The 22622-nt window shown below is 45.1% G+C and overlaps 1 protein-coding gene across 3 annotated transcripts in view; it reads left to right on the top strand.

The window, feature by feature from the left end:
• The first annotated feature begins 4593 nt into the window (after nt 1-4593).
• Nucleotides 4594-22622, top strand: part of PID1 (phosphotyrosine interaction domain containing 1) — an 85103-nt gene continuing 67074 nt past the window's right edge. Inside the window, exon 1 of one of the 3 annotated variants that reach the window (XM_053986846.1) lies at nt 4594-4657. Coding sequence is in view for 1 of the 3 variants with exons in the window: in XM_053986845.1 (XP_053842820.1) it covers nt 5085-5114 (30 nt within the window). In the remaining 2 variants the exon portion in view is untranslated. Of the gene's footprint in view, nt 4658-5050; nt 5115-5365; nt 5399-22622 lie in introns of those variants that run through there. The other 2 variants (XM_053986845.1, XM_053986847.1) reach the window with 2 other exon arrangements.

The raw sequence follows: 22622 nt of genomic DNA on the forward strand, positions 1-22622 counted from the left end.
TTTGCTGGGAGGCTGACAGCCCTCCTTCCCTCGCTCACCCGGGCTGCTGCGGGGACGATGGAGGGGCTGCCTGGCAGAGGCAGAATAAAACTTGCTCCCCCTTTCAGTATCGTGTGTTTTGCCCTTCACAGAAGTGTTGTGCCCTTTTAAATGTATGCAAGACCTTTGCTGCAACCTTCTCTCTGCACTTGTTGACCTGCCATGGCTTTGGTGCTTTATTTTCTCTGCTGCTGTGAACAGCACCAGTACAGTGCCAACATGAAGGAAAAGTAAGACCAAATATCTATCTGCCTTTCTAAAGGTAAGACCTCTACAGGAGAGAAGAAAAAAAGGATATCACATAAACATGGCCAAATACATCACTACCGATGCATTTCACACTTTCATTTAGTCCATCCACCTCCAAAACTGAACTTTTGGAAGAGGAAGAGAAGTAGCTGTCCTGGTACTTGGGGAAGGTGGTGGGGTAGTTAAAGCTGAGGAGGGATTCAGAAACACAAGCTCTTCTGGCAGCAGCACAAGTAATTAAAGACACCTGGTCGCTATGGGAACGCCAGCAAGAGCTTCCCCAACAAATTGGAAATCAGGACCTCATTATCCTTGACAAGCACAACATGGATGGGTGGGAGAATATGGTATATCCAAACCTGAATTGTCTCCCTTGACTGGGATACTTACTCTGCCTCAATTTCACAAATCATTAACACCACACTGCTTCAGGTTATAGTGTCTCCTGATGCCATTTTAAAATACCTGTGAAGGGGATACAAGGCAGAGGCATTGGGAGCAGAAATGCCCTTGGCTGAACCACCTTTGGTAGAGCTGCACTCCCTTGTCTGCATAATCATCTCTATGCACCTACACCATCAGAATGAAAATTATTACTAAATAACATTAGGGATTATACAGTAAGCAGGGATGTAAATAAATTTCCTTCTCAATAAACCAAAACAAAATACTGAAAGGAAATCAAGGGCCTTTGAAGATAATGTGGTCTGTACTTCGCCAGTATTTTAATGAAACATTCTTCCTCTTGAATTGCTGCTAGTTTAACAGTGACCATGCCTGAGGAGATTCCTGGCAAGGAATCAGAGCCAGACCTTTAGATGCTGCTGCTCCCAGCAAAGGGGGTGTATCTGTCAGCACATGTACATTGAAGTTGCTTCTCAATAGCCTCTGCAAATGATTGAAACCCCTCAAAACCCAGGTTTCTGCTGTCAGTGTTTGCAAACTGCCAGTGCTCAGATGCTGCCCCTGGCTGCCCTTGCCTGCATCCCATGGCTGGCTGTGGTGCTGGAGCCCCAGCCTGACTGTGTCGTCCCCAGGTAATGCCCTCACTGCAGCTCCCCCATGCCCAGATTCCAAAGTGTGCACCCTGCCAGGGGAACTGGAAATCTCTAACTTGGGTGTTCCCTTTGCCATATTTATATGACATTAAGTTGAGGCCATGCCATCCCATCCAGCTTTGTCATCTGCACGAGATGAAGTTCTACATAAAAATACATTTATTGTTAAATGTAATAGTTGTCAAAGAAAACAGTTTGGATTACTTGGATAATCCAAGTGTATTTTGAGTTGCTTAGGCACTAAAATTTTTTCATATAAATATTGGAAAGCTCAGATTATGTGTTTGGTGCCATCTATGCAGGGTGGCTGCATTTGCTTCAAGTGATTTGACAAAGTATTTAAGAGTAACAAGTGTATTTAGATTTTGGAAGTATGCTATTAATTACAGCACTTTACAGAACATTAAATTTGTTAATTAAGCAAACTTACTCTACAAAAGCAAATACAAGGTAAACTGAATTAATAATAAAAAAAGAGATGTGTTTAATGAGTTCTGTATGCTTTGTAAACTTGCATAATCAAAAAGAGGATCTTGGAAACAGGACTTGCAAAGTCTGCAAAATATTTGGGGAAGCAGCATTTAAATAACTGAATGACTCTTCTAGTCATGTTTCAGTGAGAAGTAATAGTGCTCCTGAAGCTAAATTGAGCTTTTGAAGTCAAATAATTCAATGAGATCAGCAATTGGACGAGTTTAGTTAATTAAAAAGGCAATACTATAGTTAAAACCAAAAGAATTTATTTTCTTTTCAAATGCAGAGGAGTTATGTTACTATAAAGACCTTAAATAAAATAATCCTTATTAGGGGATGAGACGGTGCAAAAGGAAGACAAACTCAATAACTAGAAGCCATTAAAGACACAAAATATCCTGGAGTCACAGGAAATGCTTCAGATTTATTATCTGAATAAAAGTGAAATTGGTCCTAATGCATCCAATGCTTCCTTTTGAAATGCAAGATTTCCCCTGGCTCCAGTATTTCTGTCCTGTAAGCACTGAAATGAAGGAGACTGAGAGAAGTGTGACCAACCTGTGTAATGTATTGCAGTCTTTGGAAAGAATTGTCTTAACTCATTCTGAAAAGAGAAACTCTGTGATCTGGCACAGTAAAAGGAAAATTAATAGAAAAAAACCCCTGTATCTTCTTACAGGCACATTCTGGAACACAGTACATCCTGGAAATAGGAATTCACACTATTTATTTAAGTAAAAGATCTCTGACTGGCTTGGAGCAGGACCTTACCTAATGCAGAACAGCTTAAATACCAAATAAAAAATGATGCTTGGATTAAAATATTAGAAAGTCTAGGTAGAAATGACCTAATCTTAGTGAGATTATGACATAAACTCACCCAAGTTTAATGAATCATTCCCTGAGCTGGTCTCTGGTTGGTGCCTGACCACCCCAGCAGCACCTGGCCCAGCTGAAAACTGAGTTTCCTGCAGAGGTGTCGTGGGGCATGACCAAAAAGGCAAAACAGCTGAATTTCCTGAGACAGCCCGTGATGCAGAGCACACCTGGAGAGTAAACCAACATGAGCAGAAGGGCTCAGTAGCTCTCTCATCCCCACTGCGCCGCTTTGCTGCCTTGGTGAGGGGTAAGGCTTGGGAAGACTGCTGGTGGGGCTCAGGGGTTCACAGATTGCTTTCTAATCAACCAGCTGGATTTCAAAAATTTGCAGCTGAGCTGCTCCTCCCCACGTGTGAGCATATTCCTACCTTCTTTTCGTACAACTGAAGCCTACAGCATTCATTTTCTCTTGTTTTCATATCCTTTTATGAAATTAAATAATTCATTTGTTCTCATAACGTGCCACCCATTTTGTAGCAAATGCAGATTTCCCTCCCCAGTTGTTTCAGTTTGTATAAAAGTCATGTAAACGAAGAGAGAAGCAGCCTCCAGCCCCAGGGTTGGTCTCCTGCTAATTGCAGATCCAGAACTTCCTTTGTGTGCCCTGCTGCTGACAGCCTGGGTTGTGCTAGCTCATTGCTGGTTCAGGAAATGGTGGCGGGTGGATTTATCCATATGGGAAGGGTTGATGAAACTGCTCCAGAGTTCACTTGAGGAAGAGTGAGGCTTTTAGAAAAGGCCCTCGTGCAGGAGTGTAAGAAAGAAACAATGTGTGAAAGAAACAATGGTGTGACAGGGACATGGTGTTTGGAAAGAGCTCTAGTGGGCATCTTGGCCAAGAGCTGGTGCAGAATTAGTGCTTCCCCTCCTGGAGGGGAAGGAAGGGGGTGATGCACCAGTAAATGGAGCTGCAAGACTTGAATTGCTTTAATTAGGCCATCACTGCCCAGGGACGTACTGGCGGAATCTTTCCAGAAACAATCTAAAAGTTCATGTTCATTGAGTCTTGCTCTGATAACACCCAGCCTCGCCCAGATCCTGCAGTGTGTCTCAAGGTGTTGGTTCTCAACACGGATCCTGTGGCAGAGCTACCCTGCCAAAGGTCATGGTTTGTCCACAGGTGAGCCTGATGCCTGTTTTTTTGAGAAGATTCCTTTCAGTATTGCTTTTCCTTGCTATTTAAGACACTGACACAGAAAGGATACCCTGTGTCCCCGGGGTCACACACCCACAATGTGTTGGAGCCTGGCTTGCAGCCTGAGGGGATGTGGTGGTCAATGCTCGGGACAAGTATGACACAGGCTCCTCTGGGTTTTTAACAAATCCTACTGCATCCAAGTATGAGGCATTAGGCAGCCTCGGGTGACCAGGGAGGGCCAGGGGCAGCTTTTGTGTCTGGAAAAAATGTTTCTTGGTGCAGCTTTGGAACCTGCAGAGACTTTGCTTTTCTGTGGTATTTCTGGCCTCCACGGGGAAGAGCAGTGCCTGCAGACCTCTAGAGTGTGTGTGTCTGTCCTTGTGGATGCTAGGGCACAGCTGGGATGCCCGACACCGTGAAACAGCTGAACGTGGCCTTGATGCCGGTTTGTTGCTGGCCCTTCGGGGGACCACCCCGGCACTGACCGGCAATGGGGATCCTGCCCACAGCTGGTGGCTCCCTGTGCTCCGTGACCCTGCACTGCCAGCAGCAGCGGCCTCACAGAGCCCTGACACATCTTACGTGTTTGGCAGCAGCTTGAGCCACCTGCAGAACCGGAGGAAAAAGTTTCAGCTGCGGCGAGGCAAGCGTCCCTTGGGAAAGGCTCCTCTGAGGACGGCCCACACGCTCCCAGGCAGCGCACAGCGAGCGCCAGTGGGGAGACCGGCGCCGCTGCCCGAGAGGCCATGCGGGGCCGGGACACGCCGGGCTGTGGCAGCAGCTGCGGGGAGGCGCTGTCCCGGTCACCACAGGCGTCCAGGTGGGATGTTTGCCGTGCCCGGGGGAGTGGATGCCATGCCCAGGTGGCATCGGTGCTGTGCCCGGGGATGCCGTGTCCGGGAGATGCCGTGCCCAGGTGGGACGGATGCCGTGCCCAGGGAATGAATGCCGTGCCCAGGTGGGATGGATGCCATGCCCGGGGGATGGATGCCGTGCCCGGGTGATGGATGCCGAGCCCGGGGGATGGATGCCGTGCCCGGGTGATGGATGCCGTGCCCGGGGGATGGATGCCGTGCCCGGGGGACGGTTGCCGAGCCCGGGGGTGCCGTGCCGAGGACCGGCGCTGCCGGGCGGGTCCGCGCGTGGCCCCCACGCGTGGGCGGGACGGGGCGGGGCGGGGCGGGGCGCGCGCCCGCAGAGAGCCGCGCGCGGCCCCGCTCGGCAGCGCCTCCCGCCGCCGCGGCACCATGTGGCAGCCGGCCACGGAGCGGCTGCAGGTAGGGGGGCCGGCCGGGCTCCGAGCCTCAGGGGGCGGCGGGGCCGCGCGGCTCTGGGGTGGCGGCGGGACCGGCGGAGCATCACTCCCGTACCGGGAGTTCGTGGCAACTTCTCCCCCCGCCGGCGCGGAGGGTGGGTGTGCGGGGGCCGCTGCCCCGGCGGCATCCCGGGTGTCGCTGCCCGGCGGCTCCGGCGCTCCCGGCGGAGTTGAGTGCCGGCCGCGGGCGGCGGCGCGGCTCGGCGGGGGACGCGCCGCTCAGGGGCTTCTCCGCCGCCTCCTCGGGTGAGGGGCACCCCCGGCCCGGCCCTGCCTGACCCGCGGCAGCGGGAGGGTCTCTCGGAGGGGATGTGGGGGATGCGGAGTCCCGTGGGATTCCTTTGCCACCCCCGCGCCCAGAGGAGGGGATGTGTCAGGGTCACCGGGGTACCCCCTTGCCGCACCCTCCGGTGGCGGTCGGGTGCACGGTGCCGGCTCTGCCGTTGTTCGTGTGGCTTGTGTGCGTGTTGCATAGTCCGGGGAAATCGGAGACAGGCAGAGAGCGAGATGAAATAAAACTCACTTTGTAGTTCCACTGCGTCGGTTTCGTGTCGTTTTCCAGGGCAAGTGTCAAGTGAGAGAGAACTGGATATCTTAGATAAGAATCAATGGGCACAGCAGATGACGAGAAAAGGTTATTATTACTTTTGCAATTCCAAATGAGAATTTACTTTGATATTATCAAGCAAAAAATTCAGCAGTATGATTTGAGTTGATAGTAGAGCCAAGCTGAGAGATCCGTGAGCTTTAATCTTCACTAGCCTGTAATGGGAATAATTCCTGGTCTGAAAAAGCCATACTTTTCTCTACAATGAAAAGCTTGCTTTTTAGTGGATAGGAATGAGGTACCACATACACAGTTGATGGATTCCAGGGTAAAACTATGTGAGTGTCTTATTAGTTATTTCTTTCCTGTGTTAGTCAGAAACCTCTTTGCTAGGCACAAGGGCAGGATGCCCTGAGTGAAAGAGTTAATGGTCTTGGGTGAGGTGGAGGCAGGGGTGTTCCCTGGGGAAATGCTGATACAGGGGACAGACCTCAGGTGAGGCTGCACCCAGTGGCTGGTGACAAAGGAGAAGGTGATGGAAGGGAAGGAGAAAGGGAAAGCCTCGGTTAGTAGTGTTGTGCTGATCTGGATTGTACAGAATGGCTTTGTGTCCCCTTTGTGGAATTAGGGAGGTGTTAAAATAACAAGGTGCTATTATGACAAATATCTGACACTGCCTACAAGAGCACGCAAGAACCAAATGCGTGTGTTTCACAGAATAAGCTTGTGAGTGTAACCTTGTTTAGCTGTATCCTGTGCACTGTTAGGGGTCTGGCCTTAAGGAGCAGCTGGGAATGGCTATGTGCTGTGGGGAACCGGGGCTGTAAGGAGGGGAATTGTTGATATCTGGGCTTCTCACTTACATGTTGCAGCAGCACCCAGACCTGTAGCAAGGGGAGCCTGTGCTCCTCCCTGTTCTTGAAAGGGAGCTACAAGCACCAAAGTTCTCAGCAGTGGCCACTAACTTTGTGCAAATCTACTTTGGTTGCCTCTGGCTGGAGTCTCCAGGCATCCTGAGCTGATCAAAATACTGAGTGCCACTAAATGCACCTTTCATCAACAGGAGTTTCTGGGGAAGTTACATGAGTAACTGTAGGTGCTCTTAAAAAAAAAAGAAATCAGGGAGACTCAAAATTGCAGAATTAAAGGATGCTTTGGACTTGTGTCAGCTTCTGAAATGGGGAGGAAAGCCTTGGAAAAGTCACAGAAAGCCCATAATAATTCTGTGTTTACACAAGGGGCTAAATAACAATGTAGTGAATTGTGGACAAAATGAATGCAGTGAGGGGAAGGATGCTGGGGTAACTAGGATGAGATCCTGTACCTGAAAGCTTAATCGTAACCCATATATATATGAGCTAGAGTTGCATGGGCAATAAACTATCTAATAACCCAAACCCCTCTGAATTTTTTTTTTCTCCAAAAAACTCTTGAAGCCTGGTTCTTTCAAGTAGTCTGATCTCCCCTTTACATGTTGTGAATCATCAGCCTGGCCAGAACTGCTGGCAGTACTGCCTGGTCCCCCGAGGAGAGCTTGTGCATGCTATAAATGCATCTTTTTCCCCCTCCTTCCTCCCCCTCAACCTTAATTTAGTTTCAGGTGTCCCATGTTGCTGTCTTTGTCCCAGGCTCCCTCCCTCCTGACATGTAACTGCTGTGAAACAAATGTTGGTGCTATGGGGGTGTTGAAGGGGGGCCCTCTCCATGTCCCTGGTATCACATGCTCTCTCTGGCTGACAAGCAATTGTTGTGAGGATCTGGGTGTGGGATTTTGGTTGTAGCAGGGTGGTATGTGGTCGCTGGGTAGAGTAGATGATGTCTTATGGTCTCTATTAATGTATTCTGGGATTGCAGTTATGGCAAGTCACTACTGTAGGATATTTAGGGGATGTATAATGGCAGATCCAGCCCTGTCTTTTACATCAGGCTGATGTATGGGGGCAGGAAGTGTAGAGCTGGCCCAGCTTTCTTGATGTTCTAATGTGCGCATGGTATGTGACTTAGTTTTGATCCAGATGTATGTTGTGTCAATACCCAGCTGTGGGGAAGTGCAGGTCTGTTGTTAGTCCGTGGTGTAGCTCTGTACTAAGTAAAACGGCAAAGAAAATATTTTCTTCTCTCTGAATATTTCTTTTGGCCTGGTTCAGTAAGGGAAAGTATGAACTGCCTTTGGAAGTGGATGCCTGTTGGTACGGGTCAGTCCTGCCCTTGGAGCTAAGGCAAGCTGTGTGTGTTTAACTGAAATGGCAGTGGCTATTGCAGTGTGAAGGCTCCTGTCATGTTGTGACAAACTATACCACTGTCCTCAGCTGCTCACGGGCCTCCTTTCCCAGTCCCATCCCACTCAAAGGATGAAAAGACTGCACATTCCTGGTCTGCTGCCGTTCATGCAAAATCTCCTTCTGTTCCAAATGTTCTCAGTCCTGTCAAGTTTCATAGTTTGTGCTGAAGTTTTTGGCATTGACTGGATGGGTACAATTCCAGTAGTGAGGTCAGCAGCATAGCTCACGCATACGCAATAGGAATGAAGTGTCATCAGCAGCTGGTTACAGAACAAAGTGAGCTGGGGCATGAACTGGACTTGTCCCCACTGCTGTTGTGTCCATTTGCTAATGAAAGCTTCATCTGCTGAAATGTGCCCCCCTTCCCAGAGCCTTGGTTTCTGGCTTTGCTGGAATAAGCTGTGATTGCGTATTTTTTTTATTTATGTTTGTTTTTTGTTTTATTTTATTTTGTTTTAGTCAGCCTGTTCTCTGCTTCCCTCTGATGGAAGCTTTTCCTGTTATACTGCTGTTTAATTAAGAAGCCTTTCTGTTTCTGGAAGATATGTAGAATTGAATTAAACAGATTAGAAGAATAATCTAGGAAATTGTAGATATTGAGGTTTCTTCTTGAAAATATAATACAGCAAAGCCTGCTTTTTCTTTTGCTTTTTCTTTCCTTTCACTTTTTATGATTCTTTCATCTATAGCAACATTGAGGTTACGTCTGTTTTCTTCAAAGTTAGTGGGACAGGTAGTTAGATGTGAAATCATACATCTGGGATGTTGCAGGAATGAACCACAGGGATCAGCAAGTCTCTGATGTGGTAAGAAGATCATGATTTTGCAGGTAATACAGGATTAGCATTATTCACACTTAATTTAAGAGAGATGATCTGGGACTGTATTTCGCTTCTAATTTTTGTGGTGGCATTCCTGACTTGTGTTCGGTAAAGTGCAGGTGAGAATATGGAACATGTGTGTACCTCACAGCCTTCTCTGGAGCAGCAACCAAGGTTGCTTCAGGTATTTAAAGGTCGTTCCCCCTGCTGGGAATGTGGAGACTCCAGTCTGGAGCTCACTGTAGCTGTCTGATCTGATTTTTCCTTGCCGTGTTTGCAGTAGATCATATAAATGGTTATAAGCAGTGGGTACTGATTTGTGGCTTGATGTTTGTGGCAGTGGCACTTGTTGAAATAATGCCAAAAATATTATGAAATCTTTCTTTAAAACTATTTCCACATTTACCCTCTGTGCCTGATTCAGCAGCCCTTGGCAGCACAGCTGGGATTTTGGAGCTGGTGGTCTCAGTGATGCTTCTGTGAGGACTCTGAAGCGGTGTTTGAAAACAAGCAAGGTGTTCTCATAGCCTGAGAGGTGGCTGCTATTTGCTTTGTAACCTAATTTTTACTGGAAGCTTGATGCCAGGCGTTGTTGCTAGATAATAAATCCCAGTGTGCATAGTTTCTGAGGTTGTGCTGTTTATAAGCCCTGCTTATAAGTTTCCCTGCTTCTCTTGACACATGTGGGTAACAGGGATCACCATGTTCCAACAGCTTTTCCCCCGGAGCAGCGGTGCAGCAGTGCTGGTGCTGCCCAGCCCCATGCTGTGTTGCTGGGTGTCCCTGAACTGAGCCATGCTCAAGAGCCCTCTTTTTGGAGAAGGTCTCACTCTGCTTCTGTGGGTGGTACAGGAGGTGGGCTCAGATGAGTGGGGAGAGGAAGAGGGGAACAGACAGGGGTGCTGTGTCATGGAGCTTTGGGCTGGACACTGCTTGGCTTCATACAGGCATGCAGGTAGCCAAGTGTTCACAGTAGGACTTCAGTGATTCTCTGTCTGCTCATCTGGAAGTTCAGTATCCTGATTGAAACCCCCAGTTTGGGGCCATTTTTGGGCACGGATTTAATAATGGATGGCTGTAGTGTATTGTTAGAATTTATTTCTTTCATAAAGTTCCACATCTCTCTTAATGTGCTGTGAAATACTGTGCAGGAGAGCTGCGGGAGGGCAAGATGTGATGAAAGGCAGGAAGCTTCAAGTCCTTTACTGGGACAAGTTGGATTTCCTGAACCCCAGGGTTTAATTCTGCCATCATGTAACTTGTGCAGGTCCTCTGAAGTCCTTGAGAAATAAGATTGTGTAGGGTTGCTTCAATACAGCAGTAAAACAACAGTGTAGCTATTAATGGAAGTGGAAAAAGTGACAGCAGCAGTATTGGGATGTTGCTGCTCACCTTTGGGCTGTAAGCACTGTTTTCCAAGGCCTCATAAACATACTGCTTTTTTTACAGGAATTTATTAATGTACCTGTAGCCTTGCATCTTCAATCTAATTTTAAATTTTGTGGTTGTAGACTGTTGCTAATTTCATGTATATTACATGCATCTACTACCTCTAGTATACACATCAATTGCCTTTCCTGTACAAGGAGCATTGAAAAGATCTTTCACTAAAGAGAAGTGAGCTCTGGGTAGACCTACACATGTGCGATGACTTGTAGGTGATCACAGCCAGTGTGGTTTAGTGACATGTTTGCATGTGTTCAGCTGTAATGTGGTTTTAGGTGCTATTGGTGCTTTCAAAATGAGCTAATCCTTTTCAGTGTTCACATGCATATGTGTGTTAAAAATACAGCATCCAGTCAGTTGAAACAATAGTTTTCCAATTTTTAAAGCATACGGAAAGCCTTTCTAAACCAAATACAGGCTAGTTGTAAGCACACAAACAGCTGTCTAGGCAGAAACTGCTGCAAGACATGTATAGCAGGACTGATACTACTACTGAACTCTGGTTTCATTAAATATTATGTCAGAAGGAAAAAATGGTAAGTATTTGAAATTTAAGCCTGAGTCATGTGGCTGCAAATGTCTGAAGTCTTGCAGCCCGGTGTTTTGGCACTATATGGCTTCGGGATATCTTTCAAGGCATCAGAGTTTTTGCACTCGTTTGTTGCTATGACTTTACAGCAGTCAGGAATCTTTAAAACAAAGCCCTGTGATTCCAGGAGGCTCATCTGGCACCACTTAGCTCAGGCAGTTCCTTTTTTTCTGCATTATTTATTCTTTGTAGAAAATGAATGTCTCTGGAAAAATGTTAATTTTGGGAAGCATTCTATGACCAAAAGAAAATCAAGATCAGTGAGTGCCTTGTGGAAAACCCCCTGGGAAATAATCTTCAAGGTTCATTTATAGTGTACTACTAGTTTCTGTTTATGAAACTGCCAGCCTGTTTGATGACCAAGACAAAAAATTTAAGCAGTGATTTCCTTGAAGAAAGGCAAGCTAAAGCATTCAGTCTAGTTCAGAATTTTAAGTGCCTGTTTCAGATTTTGTGTGTCCCTGGTGTCATCTAGCAGGACAGGACAGTTAGCAGTGGTGTCACAGATGTTTTCTTCCAGGCATGGCTGTGTTCTCTGCAGACATCCCTTGGGGTTGGTGCTGAGGTTTTGGGCTAGGTGTCCTCACCCTTACAGCACTACTGTGTATTTGATGTGGCTCTGTGCAGACAAGAGGAGAGTCTGGTTACCCAGAGACAGGTAAATGTGTAGCTGAAAAGTCCCTTTAAGCAATGTTTAGTACTTACAATATTTTTTTTTTTCCATAGTGCTTTCATTTATAGGAATTGAACTTATTTGCACTTCATATAATAGCTGGAAAAGTTACAGGTAACAGTGTTAAGTCTTCTCAGCTGTTTATGAATAAGTGTATCAGAACTCTTTGACCAAAGATATTAAATGTGGATGATTGTACAAGTGTCCTGAGAAGACCTAATAGAACATTTCATTATTTGTTTTTCCTGCTGACATTCTGAAAATATGGAGTGGCAAATATAAATATTTGCATAGAATCCGAAGGAAAAATGAAAATTTGTGTATTGCCAGTATTTAATATTCTTTTAATAGTGTTGCTGCTACAAAATTACACATAGCCTCAGAATGACCAAGTTGGTCTCATAGCACTGACACCTTGGCAGTTTGGTGGCGACTTCAGGAGTGTTGGTCTTTGAAAAACTTCAGTAAGTGTTTTCATTGGGACCATTTAAATAAATGTCCCTTTCACAGATTAATGGCTGGTTTTGCTTCCAGGCAATGTGAGCAGGAGCATTTCTAACTTGAGTTGCTGCTGGTGAGTTTTGCTGACGGAGCTAGGCTGCGAGCACAGTGCTGCTGGGTTTGGGACAGCAGCGGGGCAGTTGGAGTCCTTGCACCATCACCCTTTGTGGCCTTGGGTCTGTGCTGTGCCTGACAATTTTCAAATGTCTCCTCACGTGAAAACACTTTCTCCAGATATATTTGATGGGAGCTGCCAAGAACACTGAGAGCAGATAGAAATGTAATTAAGTGTCCTGAAGCCCAGATTTGTGGCCACCTCTTTTTTCCCATGCCAAGCTCCCTCTGGGTTTGAGGGATGGTTGTTCCATGCATCTCACGTGAAGCTTTCAGAATGACCCCGGAGTAAGTTTACAAGTCTTCAGCTGCCTGTATTGAGCTTTGTTCAAGGCTAGGCTTTTCCAGAGAGTGTTTTACCTGGTGGACTGTGCTCTTGTGAAATCTTACCCACTCACTGAGTGTCTGGAGAGGAGAACTGATGTTCTGTCTGGTCCCACTGGTGAAGTAACTGCTTTGAAGCTCTTGCAGTGGGATCTGATCCAAGCTTCACTGGGGTCAGTACCAACCTGGAGCCTCAAGAGCAGGGCAGGAAACCCATCCATTGGACTGTTACAGAGGATCCAGAGGGTTTGTATGGTCTCATTTAAAAAGAACAATTCTCTCTGCTATGGAGCTTCCTGAGTAATTCTGCTGCCTGGAAGGCAGGATAAGAGGAGTTTGGGGTCTGTGAGGGGCCACGGCATCGTGATGGTGGCAACATCAAATACATCATCTGAACCTGCAAGTTTCTAGCTGTCCTTTCCCTCCCTGAGTCTGGGTGTTGAGGGACGGGAGGGAGGGTTGGATGCAACATTCCTTCTCTGAATGGCTACAGGGAGAGGCTCTCCAGAGTGAGTCTCAGCTGCTCTGCGGCTTTCCTCTAGCTGGAGACCAGCTTTCCTTCTGTCAGGATTAATCTGAGCTTTCTGAACTGATCATGGTGACACTGACTTGAAAATGGTAGTTTCTTGGGGAGAGAAATCACCCTTCCCTCCTTCCCTGTCATTCTGCTTAATAAAAACAGGCAAACCAAATTTCTGTTATTATTCATCAAAACTGTCCCATCCAAATTAGTATGCTGAACTGTGTTTCTAGTGTTGTGTTAAGGAATTTTGTCCTTGGTTTTCTAGTATTGCCTTCTGCTCGGGAGAGGAGCACTGGGAATTGTGTTATGGTGTGCTGGTTGTCCTGGCTTTGGCTCTGAGCTGGAGAGTGAAAAGTCAAGCAGCAAAATTGCTAGAAAAAGAATACATCAGACTTCAAAAACAGTGTTTTAATCCCTTTCCCTCTCATTTGAAGCTATTTATTTAACCGAACCTTCAGCCCAATTTTAGCTTTTACATGTGGCATTTATTATATTTTTTTTGGTTTTTGACCAGAAAAGTACCTTTTGGAACTTAAGCAAACACCAGTTGGCAGCTCCCTCAGCTGCCTGGTTGTCAGGGCATAGTGTGGACTTCTGTCCCAGCTCTGCACAGTGTGTCAGCAGAAGACAGCAGTGAATTTTTTTCATCTTTCAGAAAATTGTCAGTCTAAGCATTTTTCTTTTTTCCCTAGTCCATGGGAATTTTCTGTGCCTGACTATAAATTTGAATCAGAAAATGTAGAAGCTTGAATCCTGTCCCAGTGCTTTTAAGAAGGAGCCCATACAGCACAGATCTGTACGGGCTTCAGTTTTCACAGCTGTGCTCTGTTGTTTGGATTAGAATTAGAAGGAAGGATATTTTGAAAATTTTATGTTGGCCTCTTGATAGTGTGGCTGAAAGGGCCTATTGAGCTTGGTACTGTGTGTTTGAGAAAATCCTGATAGTAAAGACAGCTTTGGTGCCTCCTGCTAGAACGGAGTGCTGGAGGGATGTGCAGTTCTGCTAAGTGAGGAGTGCTGGGTGCTTGCTTTTTCTGGCAAGTGACAAAGAAAAAACCCATCAGTGATTTCTGAGACACCCAAAGCCCTGAGATCCTCCAGCCAAGGACAAGGCATAGGGACTGGCTAGGTCTGGAGCTGGGTTCAGGTTCACCCTTGCTGAGCTGGGCTGCCCTGGGAACTGTGGGTTTGTGGCCCTGGTTCCCCTCAGGCTGTGCTGCACTGCCATCAGCAGTGCTACCTGTTGGGATGATGGGGCAGGTGGAACCCTCTCTGTGACATTCTTGATGATGGAGCATGGGTGCTGAAGGCTGCAGAAGGGATGTTACTTTCCGAGATTGGACAGTTCGCTTTGATATAGGAGTGTTAAATCACTCAGATTTAGGCATGCAGCCTTATCTCGGTGTGTAGGGATAGGCTTTTGAATCCATTAACTTTTATCTTGCCATTTGAGATGGCAATGTAACTTTTCCATGGTTTATAAAGAATGTTAGGAAGCATTTGTTTGTGACTGACTTTTGCTTTGATCTGGTGCTTAGAGGCTGTTTTTTCATTAAAGAGCCTGAAGCTTGGTGCTGGGACAGGTAACATTTTCAAAGGGCAATGTTTTAATCTTGTACTTCTAAAATACAGAGTTGCTATGGAAGGGGGAGATGAACAATTTGAAAGGTTGCAGAAGCACAGGTAGGATCTGCTGTTGCCTTTTCCCACAGATGGGTGCTGCAATAGTCAGTCTTTTTCTTGTAGCTGCTGAGGTCATGTGTGATTCCTTGTACCTGCCCTTCACAGTCCTGCACTTTCTGGCTTGGGAACAGGACCCAGAGTTTCCGGGACTTAACCTGCTGTGAAGACTTGGGATTTTGTTTTCCTCTATGGCCATCACACACAGAGTTCAGATCATTTCCTTGGGGGTGTTCAGTGGGAAGTGGGGCTGTCTGGTCTGGGAAACAGCCCTGTCAGAAATACCAGTCTTGCTGCAGGGTCTGCCAAGGCACAGAACAGCCTGTCTGGGCATTATGGCCAGCCTGAGACTCATCTCTAAATGAATGAGGTGACTGCCTTTTGTAATTAAGGGTAGTGAAAAGCCCTGGCACTTCAAGACAGTGAAAAATATTCACTTATTGTAGTTAGTGCTTAATAATTCCTTTCCTGAAGCCATTCTCCCCCATCCTGCTCATATTTAAAATGCTGACAGGTTTCAGGCTGCAGAAGTGGTGGAGCTCATCTCCCCTAAGGAAAAGTCACCTTTGAAGAGATGCTGAGCTGCAAGTGTGAGCTGAAATGAGTCATGGACAGATCTTCAACTGGAAAGAGACATTCAGAGCTGAAGCTTAGGGTTTTCACCCCTGTGACTGGATAACCTCGAGAGGTTTTCTGAGCCTGGGACTGTGCTCTAGCAGGGCAGAGCAAGGTCCAGCTGTTTGGGGCAGTGAGGTCTGTATAGATTAAGATACCTACATGTGTTTGTCAGAAAGACAGAATCTAAGGAGGCTTTGGATGAAGTTAAGTGCTATATAGTGATGTAGAACTTCTGAGTGTGGGAGGAGCAGATCATCAGCTGGGCACTTTAGAGGTCCATAAACAGCCTGGCATGGCCCAGGAGCCACATCTGCAGAAATCTTGCACTGAAATAGCTCACTTCTGGTTGGTTTAAATTACTTTCAGAGTTTATTTTTACTGCTTTTTTTTCAAGTTGAGCTTTTTGTTTCTCTGTATCAGAAGTTATTCATGCTGCTTACATGATATTTGAAAAATAGCCAGCTGCAATGCGTGGCACTGACCAGGGAAGTGCCCATACCTTGTTTAAGTTTACTGCACTGGTTCTGAAAGTAACAGCCTGACCTTTCATTCCTCTGTTATGGTCTGAGGGTGTTCTTACATGGATTTTGAGCTTCCCAAGATAAACAGAGTGAATGTGGTTTGGCATTTAAATCACTAATGTCGTATCAAGCTAGAGAGTTTCAGAAGCCATTAATGTCTACAAGAGATGTTATTTTGTTCGCTTGGGGATAAACTTTGCCCCTGTCTATATGTGGGTTTTGATTTTGGTCCAAATTCAGATTTTGAGAGCAGTGGTATAAATCCAAGTGCCAATACTAATGCCAGTGGAGTTCTGCTATGTTTCTTTTATTATGACTGAGAAGAAACTTCACGTATTTTTTTTAAAAGTCCAAATGTTACTTGATTTTTTTTTTTTTTTTTAAGAGTAGCTTTATGAGACAAGACTTAATGTCTAAGAGAGCTGAATTAAATGTTTCTGTACGACTTTTTGGAAAATGTGTGCTGTTGAGGTCATCCTGGACCAGGCCCTAATGCTGTTTGGATAAGGGGCTGCTCTGTATCTGCCAGAGGAACGTCTGTCACGCAGCGAGTGCACTGCCTGCTCGCCTGGGGCTGGGGGGAAACTGCTTTACAGAATACTTATGGAAATGTTAATAAGCCTCACAGTCACCCAGTTGCTCCCCCGAAGGGAGTGTGTCACAGAAGGGTGGGAGCAGGGCCATGGCAGCTGCCTGGCAGTGGGCTCAGAGCATCACCAGCCCTGGTGCTCCATGGTGGCTGCAGCTGCTGCCCGGCACAGCCAGGAGCCTGACACACCTCGAGAGCCTCAGGAAACAGTTTCTATTTTCAGCCCAAACCCATATAGCTTATTTGTGGATCCAGTTTGCTTTTGAGATATTTCCTTACTTTCAAATTTTCTTGTGACAACGTCTTGGATTTGTTTCTTCAAAGGGTGAAAAATGCCCACTTTGCTTTTTATTTTTTTCAGTGTTTATCAGGAACAAACAAATGTTTCTTATCCAGCAGCCATCATTACAAAAATGAAGTTAAAGAGCAGTCTGCCTCATCCTGGGAAAAGAAAACATTGTTTCCAAAATGTTCTTACTCTCAAATCCTTACATGTGCAGTCATATTCTTCCTCATTTCCCAAAAATCTGTCTGTCAGCTTTAAAATTTTTTTCCTTAATTTTTAAACACTTTTCTGGAATGTTTTTAAATCTGGTCTCCACTGAGCTCTGTAACTTGGTGTTTACTTTAAAATGACCTTACACTGCTGTGCCAGCACCATATATGACTTCCCATGCTGGTGGTAAAGTACTGTAAGTTTGAGGAGCTCTAGGTAACAATGTTAGTCGCTGCTAACAATCACAGCTGTGCTGCGGAGCCCTCAGTCCAGAGTGGTTTTGGCTGTGCAACACAGTTTCCAGAAAAGTTAGTCTTTGCAGTATCCCAGTTAGTAGGTCTCATCAGGCAGCAGTAGTTTTATTAAAGCCCTTAAGTTGGAGCTCTCGGGCTAGAGGAGCAGATAAAGGCTCCCTTTGCAATGCCAGTGGGGTGGACTGGCCAGGGAGGGAACAGAGCTGTTGGGAGCTCTCCAGGGGAATTGGGGACTATTTTGTAACAGGAACAAACTGACACAGCACAATTTATCCATCTATTGGAGGTGGGGAGGAATGACTTTCAAGCATATGAGCATCTCCTAAATGTAATCAGTTTTTCCACTGGGAAGAAGATGGTTTCAGTGCCAGGAATGCTAAGGTGACTGGATCCTGTGTGCTGTATGGTGACATTCCCCTGGTGAACAGAGCTGCCTGCACCAGAGTAACTCCCCTTGCTTTTCCTGGGTGATTCACAATACTTGGCATTGTTGTTGCACTCTTTGGCCCTTCTAATTTTTCCTGAGTATGGGTATGAACTAGGAATGGAGATGGTGAAGTCCAGATCTCCAGTGGACCAGGGAGTTGAGCTGGCAGTGCACATCATCGTACAGAAATATGCTGTAATCTTGTCCTCTTTAAGTTCTCATGTATGCAGTAGTTTGTACAGGTCCAGCCTTGGCACAAGGCTTTGGAAAACAGTCTGGAAGCAGGTGCCTGCCTGACAGTGCCATGACACTCAGAGCCTGCCTTGATAGATGTGACCAGGAGCTGATGGCTCCAAAGTGAGAGTTTGTGCCATAAACACTGTGTGGTGACTTGCTGCCGTGGTTGCTTGAAGCCTTACTGCACACTGCCTGAAGATCCTGGGTTTGGTTTAGGAAATACTTAATGCTGTTCTGCTTTGTACACCTGGAGGTCAAAAGGGAATGTGGTTTTTCTAGCTAATCATCGTCTCTTGCCAGCTAATTGTAAGTAAAATAAAAAGGGAAAGCATGGAGTCTGGCCAATGCTTAGTAACGTCTGAACCAACAAGTCTAATGTGGTGTTACTTTTCTGAGTTGACTTTATTGAACTTCTGAGGGAGTTTGAAGTTTTACCCTAAGAAGCTTATCTTCACTTTTACTGTGTAGCTGTTGTTCTTTAGGGTTTTTTTTTTTGATTTTTTTTTTTCTGAAAACTAGCGTGTCAATATAAAGAATTACTTTGAACAGTGAGTGTGAGATGGCAAAAAAGAATAATGGTTGTAGCTACCAGTACTTATATTATAGATACTCCATGGAAGTTAACAGTAAAGGGTCTAATGGGTAGGATGCTCACTTACAGGGGTCATATTTACAAAGATCTGGAATATAGATCTCCACACCCAGGCAGTGTTTGCTACTGGAGGGATGTGTTCTCATTTAGACCTGACCCAGGATCAGCAGGGCACTTTGGCTGTTGGGGAGGCTGTCCACTCCTGCTGTGCAAGTGAGCAGTTTCTTGATTTTCTCCCTTGACTGTTTTGCCCTCTTCTCCTGGAGCAGCCAGGCCTTGGATGCTGTGTGTCCATTTGCTGAGATGCTGTATGGACAAAGCCTGGGTCCTTGCCTGAGGAGCTGAAGAGTTACAAAGGGAGCAAAATTATTTCAGTTTCCAACATATATGATTCAATTAACATCTTCTTAAACCTGTGTTAATGCCTAACAGTATAAATATTTATTCTTGGTATGTAGCTAGCAGATGTGTGGTAGGATTAATGCTAAATTGTTAGTACCCAGTTTAAGTAAAATCAGTTTGTCAGATGGCTTTCTTTTGTGTTTTGTTGTTTTCTTTTGGGTTTTTTTCTTTTTTAATTGGCAAGAGAATCCACTAACAGGGTTCAGATGGCCAGAGCCTCTAGAATCTCATTATCTTAATTGAAAACTGTCACCCTTTGACATTTATAAATGATTTAGCTAGTACATGATTTAGTCACAGGGGAGAAATGGAATTGACTGTTATAACCATCCTTCACTTCTAGATGCTAATGGTAAACTACAGCCCACAGCTCTGAATAATTAATAGCTCTTGGTTTAGAACAATATTTTTGTATACTGGAACATCTCAATTCCATTATATTTGGTAACATTTCTTTTTGGAATACCTTCACTTTAAAAAACTGGAAGGTGCTCAAAGAACCTCCTCTGATGTTGCTCTTCAGCTTTTTACACCCTGCAGGTGTATTGCCAGTGGTCTGCATCTTCTTTAGAAAAAATCAAACTGTTTTGTTTATGTTGACCTTTCCTCACTCACCAGAGGAAATAAGTTGTTTAGACAATGTGTGGGGATTAGCTGTGTAATGAACTACCACAGTAAACAAGTAATTAATTCTCATCAAAACATATACTGTGCTCTGTGCCTGGGTTTTATGGTGTCTTCTGGAAAAGAAAATATTTTTCTGTCTAAAAAGCATTTCCTACCCAGTGACTAGCTTAAAAGAAACAGCTTGAAAATGTTTCCTGGCTGGAGGAAAGGATTGGTGCATTCAGTTTGCCATAGTGGTTAACATCACTGTGTGTTTTTCTAGCACTTCTTTTCCTCAGTTTATGTACCTACTGTTAATAAATATAGGTACAGAAATTACAGTCTGTCTGAGCCAACTGACTTGATCTTTTCATTTGCTAACGCTGATGCTGGGGTTTTGAAAAGGATAATCTGAGGATTCAGGCTTGGCTTTGCTCCTGTTTGAAATCACTGTTAAAATATTGAAACTTTTGCTGCTGGATCAGGGCAAGGGGGTCGTGCCTTTTTTTTTTTTCCCTTTTCCAGGAACTAGATCAGTGGGCAAAATACAGCACTAGTGTATTGAAGGAGACAAGTGGATGGTCAGTGTGCCTGTTGGTGCTCTGTGAGCGGGGTGTGCTTTGTGCAATTACAAGCTGGGGTTTAGCATGAGATATGTTTCGGAGCACAGCCAGTGACAGATGGGTTTTGATGACGAGCTTTTGCCTTTAGAAACAAAAGTGTCGTGTTTATTTCAGCTTCTAAACCAGGTTAGTGAAGAGATGTTAGCAGTACCAGGTGCTGTGCAGCTGTTCGTTTGCAGAGCTTAATGTTTTTATGCTGTTACTTGTCAGCAAAGGAAAGGTGGGGCTGGAGATACTGATATTTACAGAAAATGGGCAATCAAGGCTGGCAAACACTTATGTCCTCAGTATTTCTGCTCAGCCTCCCTGTTAATTCAGGGTTTTTTGCTGTTGGCTCCTGGCTTTGACTGTTGCAGTTCTCCACGGGCCAGCACAGGGGCTTTTGACACTCTGCAGGTGGGATTTCACTGGCATCACTCCCTCTTAGCAAGCTGCCCTGCAAGCTTGCTGATCTACCTGTAACTCAGGAGGACGAAATTATTTCAGATCATGAGTATCTTCTGAGTTTTCCAGTACCACTTAGTTGTTTCCAGCACTGCTCAGCAAGGTAGTGTTGTGTGTGTTTCCTAAGCAGGGGCTTCCTGGGCTGCTCTGCAGCATGGTGGTTTCCTTGGGTGACTTGACACTGAGGTTTCAGTGTCATTTGGCTGCTATATCATACTGCAAATGAGTGAGTAACTTGTCTGGTTTCCTTGCTGATTCCTGGCAGAGCTGTTTGCCTTCTTTCATGTATCTTGTATCACTTTAGTCTGACCTCCTCCATAGTCTGGCATTTCTGTAGTGCCTCATTTACTATAGATGTGTGATTACATGTGATTTTCTGTCTTAAATTGTTGCTTTTTTAAGAGTTAGGTTTTATCTGTTACTGTTGCAGACAACATCTAAAACTGATTGAGGTGCTCAGAAAACTTGGAGGCAAATGAGAAGATTCCTAAATTTATTCACCCCTTGAACTCCTTCAGCTATGATGGTTTCCATACTAACAGATCTGTTACCACTTTAGGGGATCAGGGGTGAAAGCAAGAACTTCAAGGATGGTGAGCTCTGTGATACCAATAGGCAGATTAGACAGCCCCAATGTTTTTTCAGTAGCTGTGTTCTTTGGCAAAAATAGATCTGAAATGTTTTCAAAGGCTGGGTACAGAGTGCGACCCATAAATAGATCCTGTAAACCTGCTCTCCTGAATTGCAGAACAATCCTCAGTAGTCGCACCTAAAAACGGTGAGCCATTCATGCTGCATATACTCACACATGAGTGTACTGCCATGAAATTATCACAGACCTGGAACTAAAGCAAGCTGAAATGGAAAAGCCATGCCAATGGAAATAATAAAAAGAAGAGTCATGCCCCTAAAAATGCTGCAATGTAATTGCTATGAAAATCTGCATGTATTTACAATAACAAAGGTCTCATTTCTGCAAAGCTTTGCCATATGCGTATTTTTACGTACTCTGAGCAGCCCCCGGCGCCCACAGGCCTGTGCTCTGTGAGTAAGGGACTGAGGCCTTGCAGAGTGTTCAGTGTTTCAATGCACATGGATCTTTTCCAGAATTGAAAACATCTTTTATTCCCCGGGCTGAGCTGGCAGCCGGCACAGAAGGCAGTCTGCTTTATGTTTATCAGTCCGGGGAGAAGTCCAGTTCTTGTGAGCGTATATCTCATCTGCCAAGAACACCAATAGTAACTTAACTATCTTCCACCCTCTTTTTTTTTTTTTTTTTTTTTTTTTTTTTTTTTTTTTTTTCCTTAATTACTTAAATATGGCCATTCAGGGAAGTATTTAATTCTTTAAATACAGCAAGGAAGATATTAGTGAATTGAGGGTAGAGGTTTTAACCTTGTGATATCCAAAGCTTTGCTGACGGTTGGCCATTGCCGATGGCTGGATGCTGTGTGATTTGTTCTGGGAGGTGCTGTGGGAGCATCCCCCCTTGTGTGGACTAGCTCCGAGCAGGAAATCCCATCTTGCCGTGCTCTCCATGCCCCTCAGCACAGTGGGATGCCACCTGCATGATAGAGCCATTGTGGGGTACCTGCAGAGGATTCACATGTGAACTTTTTTGGGAAAATACTGCCCTGGGCTTTCATCTATGTGGAGTATATTTAGAGAGAACAAGAAGCCTGGTCCTGATGCATTCATTAAACTATTCTGTTCATGTTAATTAGTCTAATTTAAATTGTGGTGTAGGTATGTAAAAATGGCATTGATCATTTTGGGCTTGGCTGAAACCCTCTAATTCAAGGCTATAAATAAACCCCTGTCAGTGAGTGAAAGCCAAAGGGCTTTTGAAGGGTCTTCTCAGATGATTCTTGTACCCATGTGTGGAGAAATGTGGATGTATGAAAGGTTTCTTGAGTAGCTGAGGAAAATATAAAAGCCTGTAATGGTGTGTTTTACCTTCAGAGTTTCTTAGTTACTAGAGTTCTAGGAAGAAAATTTCTTGCATACATTTTGGCAGCCCTTTTCACTAACTGAATACCAGGTTTACTGCTGTATGAACTTGATAATTAGTTTGTAATCTGTGTATAGGCATTTCATCCTGGTGGCTTTCTTGCAGAGAATAATTTGCCTTTTATTTGTTGAGAATGGTTTTTTTTAGTGA

Source organism: Vidua macroura, chromosome 10, assembly GCF_024509145.1.
Source record: "Vidua macroura isolate BioBank_ID:100142 chromosome 10, ASM2450914v1, whole genome shotgun sequence".
In the NCBI taxonomy this organism is placed as follows: Eukaryota; Metazoa; Chordata; class Aves; order Passeriformes; family Viduidae; genus Vidua; species Vidua macroura.